Genomic DNA, 9995 nt, shown 5'->3' on the forward strand with positions numbered 1-9995 from the left:
CTTGTTTATGTCTCAAAACTTGTGTGTTTCTCCTTTATTGTATGCTGGTTGGTTTGTAACAATATAATATCTCTGGCCTGTCCAAAAGAGCCAATGGGTCGTTTTTTTGACTCATTCTTCTGTGACGGTTATGTATTCTTCAATGGATTTATTTGCCTAAAACTGTCAGTTGTGTTCAGACAGCCCTTTTGCATCCCTCTGTATGGATGTAGGTACTTTTGGCTGCCCAGTGAAGCACATTGCCTCCCCCAGACATCAGACGCCAAGGCCTGCAGCCCTGGGATAAAAACAAAACATAAACCATATCAAACAAGATTAGCATATTTAATGTGTTCATAGTCAAAACAAATTGCTACTAGATGGCATAGATTATGGATTAAAATGTATAATGCAACTGCAAACTTCACCATTCAGTCAGTTTTCTTTGTGTTAAATAGAATTGGTCATAGAATTGTAGGGGGGTGGGGGGTTGCATCTGTTTTTCATTGTGTCAGTGTGTGTTTTTATCTTTTGAACAGTAAGCATTATGCTGTGTACTTTGCATATATTTTATTTCCATGTGCAGAGAGGTGAGCACTACTCCTGTGCTCGTATGCATGCTTGCCCTCAACTCAGGTCTGCTGGAAAGCTATGTCCTCCTATAAGAATGCAAGGGGTTCCCAGACCTTCACCCAGACCCTTCTGTTCTACCATGGATACCCCAATTAGTAATTCTGTGCTCTCTTATCTTACCACCTTATCCTCCTTACCACTCTGGCATACCCTGAGGGCTTGTAAACAGTGATTGCTACTAAGCTGTGTAATTAGGCAGCCAAGCTTGGCATCAGTGCTTGGCATCATTTGGTTGAGGTGTGGGGGATGGGTTCAAGGCACATGGGGTGTTGGGGGTAGGGGATCCAATAGATATTCTTGTTTGGGCTGATGTGCTGATGTTGTATATCTGAAGCACATTTTGTTGTGAAGGTCAGGTAACGCTACTGCTTAAGTAAGGCTTAGTTAAGACTGGAAGAATTGTAATGGTTTGTGGAGAAGTAATCCTTAAATAATATTATAATTTGCTCTAATATTGACTCAATATGATGGATAAAGAAAAATACTTAAATGAAATATTTAGTTCACCATCACAAACAAGTGCTGTCGATAAATAACAGATGCAGAATTTAATTGTTAATATGTTGAAGTACACATTATTCACAAATGGCTATCCAGGACTTCTGACTGTCCTACTTAACCAATGATCACTCACTGTGCAGCCCTGAAACCATGTAGAATCCTAAGGATAGTTGAGCTTGCTGGGTGTAATATGTATATGAACTAATTAGGTCAGTGTCCATCAGTGATACAAGATCATAGAAAGTCAATTATTACTCTCTTACCATTGTCTACCAATTGTCAACTACGGCTTCTATCTTGCTATTGGACACAATGCAGACAACTAATGGTCTTCAGTGCACTGTTTGTAAAATCTACCTAGCTTCATGAAGTGCAGTGACTTCAGTATGAAACAGTCATCACACATGATTAAACACACATACATGGGAGAGTGGTTTGATTATGACAGTCTAATCACAAAGCATGCCTGGGCCATGCTTATTTTTCATGCCATGCTTTAACTAAAGGAAACAAACAGCAACAATAAACCACGACAACATGACCAATGGGAAGAAGTGCTCCTCTAGATGGTGAGCTGATCTTTTTGCACACTGATACTCTTTCACTCATCTCTACAGTACCTTACTCTCTGATCTCCCACTGAAAGCAAAATGGTCTTAGGATAAGAATGAGTATGTCTCTCATAAACCAGGCACGACTCATTTTAAGATGTATGTGTTTGAAGAGCTATGTGAAAAAATATTATATATTTATGTATATACTATACATATAGCAAGAATATGAATATACGGGAACGCATTCCTACATCAGGGTTCTCTCTTCTCTGAGGGGGGGCTGTGGTCCTGCTCCGAATGGCAGAAAAAGCTATTTGTCCTTTAATCAGATTACCCAGGTAAAACTACACTCAATCACAGAGAGATTGATTCCCCTATAGAATCTGCTGACTACTGCACAGATAGTAAGGGGTTGGTGGCTTTTGGCGAGATGGGGAGAAGTGGGCACATGTCTCAACTAGGCTTGCAGCACTGAAGAGAAAAGTGGGGACAACAACATCAAGGACAAAGTGGAGAGTTAGGTGCAGGAACTGGCTCTAATAACAAAGCAACTGCAACAAACTCTCTGAAACCATATGGTGCTGATCAAATCTTGCCTTGCAAAATTGAGTTGAGCACCTGCTTGTCCTTCACAAGGACAAGGTGTTAACGGAACAGCATGCTCTCAAGAACAAAAATCTAGGTTAGACTGGTTATGTGTACCAGTACCCACACAAATAGGAAATAGGAATTGACACTGGCTGTTTTTCTTGTTTTCCGACATTATGATAAGTTCAATAAAAAACGTAAAAGTGTCTCCCTCTAACAACAGAGGATGAACAAAAATGTTTAGCTATAAAACAAAGAGCACATATCTTGCACAAATATTTATTTTAAGGTATTTTTTAAGTGTGCCAGTGTTCATTCTTCCAAACAGTTGATCGAGAGGCTGCTGACACAGTTTGCAAAGGCAAAATAACTCTGCCCCACTGTTAGATTATAGATAGCTGGATTTTGTATTATCAAAAGAAGTTATTAAACAAGAAGCAATATTTCTTTTAATTCGTCTATATATATGAGCACCAGAAATATGCGTTTTTCAACTCCAGAAAGCACTTTGTACAAAATGAGCATAGTTAGCTGCAAAAATTGAGAATTGTATTTTGGGGTGTGTGCTTCCTCTATGCCAGTGTCTACAGTACTCTCAGTATTGCTTGGCCGACTAGTTTGATTGCGGTGTTGAAAAGCCATTACAAGTGTGCCACCTTGTGACTGAATTGTGCACATCCTAAACATGGCTTCTCAAAATATTATTAAACGGGCACTTGGGTAGCCATGTACAAAACATTGTGGGTCCTAATGTGCACACTGCATACTCTTGGGATGTGTAGTTTTGTGTCCCATTAAAGTCACTGTCTAAAGTCCAGAGTGCACTACAATTCCTAGAAGTGATTCGTGATTTCATATCGTGCTGTGTCTTTGCGTTCGTGAAACGACGCCAAATCGCAGGGGCCTGGTTTTTAAGTTCTAAGGTTAGTATTTACGCTGTTTGTGCATTTTTACAAATATTCCCTTATTACGTTAATGAAATATGTTTTTTGCAGCAACAATATACCAAATCACTGCACAAATAACAAGCTTTTAAGCAGCTTTTTAGTGAGTTAGCTCTAGCTAGCCAGCAATGCTAGTTTGTGAATCGCGGTCTGCTACACAGACAAGTATGAGTGTGGTCATATACTAACTACTAGCTTATGCAAGCTAGTTACCTTAGCTAATTAACTTGTTTTATTGTTTAATACATTAACAATAAATGAAATAAGGAATGTATTGTTTATTCATTCATTTACAGTCAGCTAGAGTCACAAACGTTGTCAACAAAGCGAAATACTATTTGAAGGCACTTTGTTAACAACGTTTGTGATTGTAGCTGACCGTAAATTAATGAAAGTGCGCTACTCAGGTGTAATTACGTAATTAGTTGTATAGGAAGTGGATATTAAATTCCAAGCGCTTTATTTAAATGGTTAAATGCTATGCCACAGTGATCGAAAACATACTATTGCCTGCCATTCACTTTTTCATAGATGGCTGGTGATCCAGCTGAAAAGAAGGATGCAGAGACTGTGGGGGTCAAGGAACGGGAACGCAAACCGAGCCGCTCACGGGAGGGTGAACGCAAAGGCTCTCCTTCCAAGGACAGAAAACCGCGCCAGAGATCCCGTGACCGAAATCGCTCCAAATCTGCAGAGAGGTCCGATGCATTTCACGAAACGGACTGACTAAGTAGCTGTTTAGTGAATGTAAATATGTTTAACTCTTCAACTTCCATCTATGCTGCAGAGATCGCCGGCCGAAAGATAAGGATAGGGACAAGGACCGAGACAGGGGCCGCAAGGACAGAGATAAAGACAGTCATCGGCGTGACCGCAGCAAGAAATCAAGGTTTGTGGTTGTCAAACAAGGTTTATATTTGAAACATGAAACGTTTCATATTTAAGATTTTTTTTTGTTAGATGTTCATTTAAGACAGGTTTCTCTTATTTACAGAAGTGTGTCCCCCAAATCAAAGGAGAGGCTGAAGAGGGAAAAGGATCTTAAAAAAGAGGATGATGAAGAAGATGACAAAAAGAAGAAAGAGAAAGTAGGAGTTGTTTTGCAGTCTTTGTAAACACGGTTAAGGACAACACTGTGATGGTTTTCTCAGTACCGGTACCTCTCTCTCTAGGTCCAGCCATTGTCTTTGGAGGAGCTTCTTGCCAAGAAGAAGGCAGAGGAGGAGGCTGAAGCGAAGGTGATATGGAATGACTTATTTGAGCTAGTGCTTTTCTGTGTTTGGGTGAATACACAATGCAACTTAACTTTTCTCCGTCACTGCCTCTCAGCCCAAGTTCCTGTCTAAGGCTGAGCGGGAAGCAGAGGCTCTGAAACGGAGGGAGCTGCAGATGGAGGACAAGCGGAGGATGATCGAAGAGGACAGGAAAAAGAGGAGGGTGTTCCAGGACATAGGGAGGAAGATGATGGGTGAGCACAAGGATGCAGAATAGGCCTCAGTTGAGACTCCCATGTGTAGGTTTCTCCCACTACTGTTCGGGGTGCTCACAGGTCAGGAATAGTGAGTTCCTCTCACTGAACGTTCCTGTCTTACAGAGGACCCCCAGGAGAGGGACAGACGCGAGCGGAGGGAGAGGATGGAACGAGAGAGCAATGGGAACGAGGAAGATGACGGCCGACAGAAGATCAGAGAGGAGAAGGACAAGGGCAAGGAGCTCCAGGCCATCAAGGTTGGCCTTTAACCGCAGAAAGCTGATTGGTTAGTCAGAGGGGTGTGATCAAGCTGGTTGGTTGGTTGAGTGATCAGATTGTGTCTGGCTGTCTCCTCAGGAGCGGTATCTCGGCGGTATGAAGAAGCGTCGGCGGACACGCCACTTGAATGACAGGAAGTTTGTCTTTGAGTGGGACGCTTCAGAAGACACGTCGACCGACTACAACCCCATGTGAGCCAGATGACACACACACACACAACATCCCACTCGGCCTCGAATGCTGACCCTGTAATCCTCTTTCAGTTACAAAGAGAAGCACCATGTGCAGCTGTATGGGCGGGGTTTCATCGCTGGCATCGACCTGAAGCAGCAGAAGAGAGACCAGTCACATTTCTATGGCGACCTCATGGAAAAGAGACGTACACTGGAGGAGAAGGAGCAGGAGGAGTGAGTCCTCTCACAAATTCTAAACACCATGCTCAATCATACATGTATTTGACAGTTTAACTCTGTAAACATTCTTGGTGTTGAAAGGACTCATTGACGTACATGGCTGGTCAATGAAATGTTTCCTAATGAGGCTGGCAATGGTACCCGGCACTTGACTGAAAGTCTGCCCCTCTCTCCAGGGTGAGGCTGAAGAAGGTCCGTAAGAAGGAGGCCAAGCAGAGGTGGGACGACAGACACTGGTCTCAGAAGAAGCTGGAGGAGATGACAGACAGGGACTGGCGAATCTTTAGGGAGGACTACAGCATCACCACCAAGGGAGGCAAGATCCCCAACCCCATCAGGAACTGGAAAGAGTACACCATGCCCCCACACATCATTGAAGTCATCGATAGCTGTGGTTACAAGGTCAGGACACCTCCCCCCCCCCCCCCCCCCCCCCCACACACACACACACACACACACACACAGTGTGTTCAACAGTCATGAAACCCTGTGCATGTTGTTTTCTTTTAGTTGCGTAAACTCATGTCTAACACTTGTCTTATTTGTACCTAGGAACCCACACCTATCCAGAGACAAGCCATTCCTATTGGCTTACAGAATCGTGACATCATCGGCGTGGCCGAGACGGGTAGCGGTAAAACGGCTGCCTTCCTCATCCCTCTGCTGGTCTGGATCACTACCCTGCCCAAGATTGACCGGTAAGAGAGTTTCTGTACTGAGTCACTCACTCAGTACATGACTGGTGGGGTCAGGGGTGGGGTCTCTCTCGCTCTCCATCTGTATCCACTCTCACTCTATACTGTCAATGTGAAATCATGTAATCCTACACACCCTCTCCCCCTCACATCCTCTCTACTCCACCGTGCCTCTGTTTAGGATTGAGGACTCGGATCAGGGGCCGTACGCTGTGATCCTGGCACCCACCCGTGAGTTGGCCCAGCAGATCGAGGAGGAGACCCTCAAGTTTGGTAAACCCTTGGGGATCCGCACTGTGGCCGTGATTGGAGGCATTTCCAGAGAGGACCAGGGCTTCCGCCTCCGCATGGGCTGTGAGGTCAGACTACGGGACAAGCACACTTACACACTGCTACTTAAAACACATCTTATAGCAGGGTAAATAAGTGTGTGGTTGTGCTTCTGACAGATTGTAATTGCCACTCCTGGTCGTCTGATCGACGTGTTGGAGAACCGTTATCTGGTCCTGGGGCGTTGTACCTATGTGGTACTGGACGAGGCTGACCGCATGATTGACATGGGCTTCGAGCCGGACGTCCAAAAGATTCTGGAATACATCCCAGTGACCAATCAGAAACCAGACACAGACGAGGCTGAGGACCCTGAGAAGATGCTGTTGAACTTTGAGTCTGGAAAACACAAGTACAGACAGGTATGGGACTTAAATACAGCTTCTCACATCCACCCACCACCTTGTGTGATATGACATGGTAACTGTCCCTTCACCCCGCCTGTGTTTGTCAGACGGTCATGTTCACAGCCACCATGCCCGCTGCTGTGGAGCGGCTGGCCAGGAGCTATCTGCGGCGCCCTGCAGTGGTCTACATCGGCTCTGCAGGCAAACCCCACGAGAGAGTGGAACAGAAGGTCCTGCTGATGTCAGAGGGAGAGAAGAGGTAACACACATGCTTCCATCTATTGTTTATGTTCATCTTAGTTTGCAAAGTTTGTTACAGTGTAACTAGATGGATAAAGCCGTTAATGAAAGCAGAAGTGAGACTATAGTTGAAAGACCCAGTGCTGTTATCACCAAACATCAGCACTCATGGAAAGCCCCTTGTCCTATCAAATCTCTGGGTCAGAACGAACTGTTGTAGAAAAGACAATAGCCTACCGACTACCGTCGTCTTATTCCTTCTCTGGTCTTCTATATTACAGGAAGAGGCTTCTGGATGTTTTGGCACGTGGCTTTGAGCCGCCCATCATCATCTTTGTCAACCAGAAGAAGGGCTGTGATGTGCTGGCCAAGTCTCTGGAGAAGATGGGGGTAAGGAGCCATCTCCAGTATGAGGCCGGAAATGTGGATGTGTCACATGGGTCAATTGTTTGACTGGGAACCTGAAAACATGTTCATTTCAACTGTTTTCTCTCTCTCCCCTCCATCTCCCTCTCAGTACAATGCTTGCACGTTGCACGGCGGCAAGGGCCAGGAGCAGCGAGAGTTTGCTCTGTCCAACCTCAAGGCTGGAGCCAAGGACATCCTGGTGGCCACAGACGTGGCTGGTCGAGGTATCGACATCCACGACGTCTCCATGGTGCTTAACTATGACATGGCCAAGAACATTGAAGGTACGGTAACACAGGGACACACACACGGTAAAGTATCATTCTCTCCTGACTGTTTGGATCCTAACCCTGTCTGTCTCCTCCACCAGACTACATCCATCGTATTGGTCGTACTGGTCGTGCTGGGAAGAGTGGTATGGCCCTCACCTTCCTCACCAAGGAGGACTCCACTGTGTTCTATGACCTGAAGCAAGCCATCCTGGAAAGCCCCGTGTCCAACTGTCCGCCTGAGCTGGCCAACCACCCAGATGCCCAGCATAAGCCTGGCACCATCCTCACCAAGAAGAGACGTGAGGAGACCATCTTCGCCTGACCTGCCACTCCATGTTATCCCACGAGCCCTGGACGTGTCCCACAGACTGCACACTGGGGTTCCTGTCAGATATCATGGCTCTGTATCTCTTCATACATATTTGCCACGAGTCTGTTTGTGGAAATACTTCTTATGGCTATGGGCTAGCTTGCTTTGCAGAAATACACAAGACGATTAGTTATGTCCTTCTGCAGGAATCTGTGGCTTCATAAAAGCAGGCACAAAGCATAAGATGTGGTGTCATTGTGTATTCTCATTTTGTCTAGTTTGTATTTGGACTGATTTAAATTGTGTAAAGAGACCAATGCATTCTATTCCTTGTTTTTCTTCAGTCAGATAGATGTGAATTGATTACAATGCAAGATGCTACACTGATAGCAGTTTTAAGTGAATTAAACAATGGTCTAATGGTATAAATTGGTGTAGTGTTGATTTTCATAAAGAGACAGCAGTGTTAAAAGTACATAAAATGTCATTTTTATTTTACTTAGTTGTATTTTGCTTAGCATTGTAATTCTATGTTCATATAGAAAGCATTCTATACAGCATCAGGCAAGAAATGTTTCACTTTTTCCATTTTTGTTCTCTTCAGAAATCGATGTTCGAAAGGGGCGTGTTAGATCACGCTAGCACGCTATGATTGAGTTCGGTGGACACATGGTTATATTTAGTGCAGTTATTGCGTTACAGAGCAACCATCGAAAAAAAATTATAGTGCAATTTTTTATCTACTTACACAAAAGAAGTCCAAATGGTCTAAGGCGTCTTCAATGTTAGGGTTAGTATTGCATACAGAAGAGACAAGAGGACATTAAAGAGTAACCCTTGTAAAAATTGTGCTTCATAAATTGAAAAAAAAACTCATCAATTTCTATATTGGTCCGCTTTGAAAAACATTCTGCCAAAGTACAGTTAAAACAGGGAACTAAGACATGCAAGGCTGCATTTTAGTAAGTCACTAATTTCTTTATATTATAAAGGCATTTTTCTGCCACTTGTTATAAGATATTCTAAAGCAAGTAAGTATTGGACAACCTTTTCCTATTGATCGATCGAAGTGTCATACTGAATGCATTTCATTTCAATATAGGTTCATGTGGTTTTCTTTTCAGAAATGTTTAAGTAACAATGTATTTTGCAGACAGATTGAATTGTCTTCACAACAAGAATATCACGCAAGATAACAAAGAGATTTGTAATCAATGCATTACTAAAGTACTTAAGAAAGAAAGAAACAATCAAGTTTCATGCAACACTTGCATAGATATATTTCCTTTTTTCATTTTTTTTTATATCATGCTGTGATTATTGGAAAAATACCGAAAACTACAGAAAGATAAAGGGTGGAAGTACTAGACCAGCAGTCTGGCCAGTCAGTCCCAATGATCCCTGTGCAGACAGGTCTGCACAGGGATGCAGGGATGCAGACTGCATCCAATCCATATGCTCATGGACTAAAGGTACAGTCACAGTTGCTACAGCTGTGAATACTTTTGGAACACCACACCACAACAAGTTCCTAACATGAGTCTATGAGGTGACCTGTTGAACGTGAGTCAGTGATTGGCTGATGGAGTCTGAGCTCTCATGCACAGGGAGACTTAAGGGTCTGCCTAAACAGCTGAGGTTGGTAGACAGTTGCAGTACACACAGACCAACAAAGATGCAAAGGACTAAATAGTTTGTGCTGGAAGTGTATGTATGTTTGGGGGGTGGGAGGGTGATATTTTCAAACAAACTAAAGAGCAAATATTGTATGAAAAGTGTTGTGATACTGTATGTGTGTGAGGGAGTGGGTGAGCAAATGCTACAATCAATCATGTGCTACAATCAACTTGATGACAATCATTTGGGCGAAATGACATCAGCTAACACCAGGGAGTGCAAGAGGTCGATGGCATGCAACATTACATTCATGGATGCCTGCCTAGAGTATACTTAAATGTGTGCGAAAGAATGTGTGTAAACAAGTAGTTTGGCATTTAATTTGTCCACATTTGACATTAACTTTCATTTCAC

The 9995-nt window shown here is 43.6% G+C and overlaps 1 protein-coding gene across 1 annotated transcript; it reads left to right on the forward strand.

The window, feature by feature from the left end:
- Nucleotides 1-3127: 3127 nt before the first annotated feature.
- ddx23 (DEAD (Asp-Glu-Ala-Asp) box polypeptide 23) lies at nucleotides 3128-8451 on the forward strand. Its single transcript, XM_067240445.1, has 17 exons — nucleotides 3128-3178; nucleotides 3731-3897; nucleotides 3987-4088; nucleotides 4194-4287; nucleotides 4372-4437; nucleotides 4529-4667; nucleotides 4794-4927; nucleotides 5028-5140; nucleotides 5213-5356; nucleotides 5539-5764; nucleotides 5915-6060; nucleotides 6239-6416; nucleotides 6507-6749; nucleotides 6842-6993; nucleotides 7256-7364; nucleotides 7492-7666; nucleotides 7753-8451. The coding sequence occupies exons 2-17, from the start codon at nucleotides 3731-3733 to the stop codon at nucleotides 7974-7976; spliced, it is 2412 nt and encodes an 803-aa protein (XP_067096546.1). The 5' UTR covers nucleotides 3128-3178; the 3' UTR covers nucleotides 7977-8451.
- Nucleotides 8452-9995: the final 1544 nt, after the last annotated feature.

The sequence above is a fragment of the Osmerus mordax genome, chromosome 7 (assembly GCF_038355195.1).
Source record: "Osmerus mordax isolate fOsmMor3 chromosome 7, fOsmMor3.pri, whole genome shotgun sequence".
Lineage (NCBI taxonomy): Eukaryota > Metazoa > Chordata > Actinopteri > Osmeriformes > Osmeridae > Osmerus > Osmerus mordax.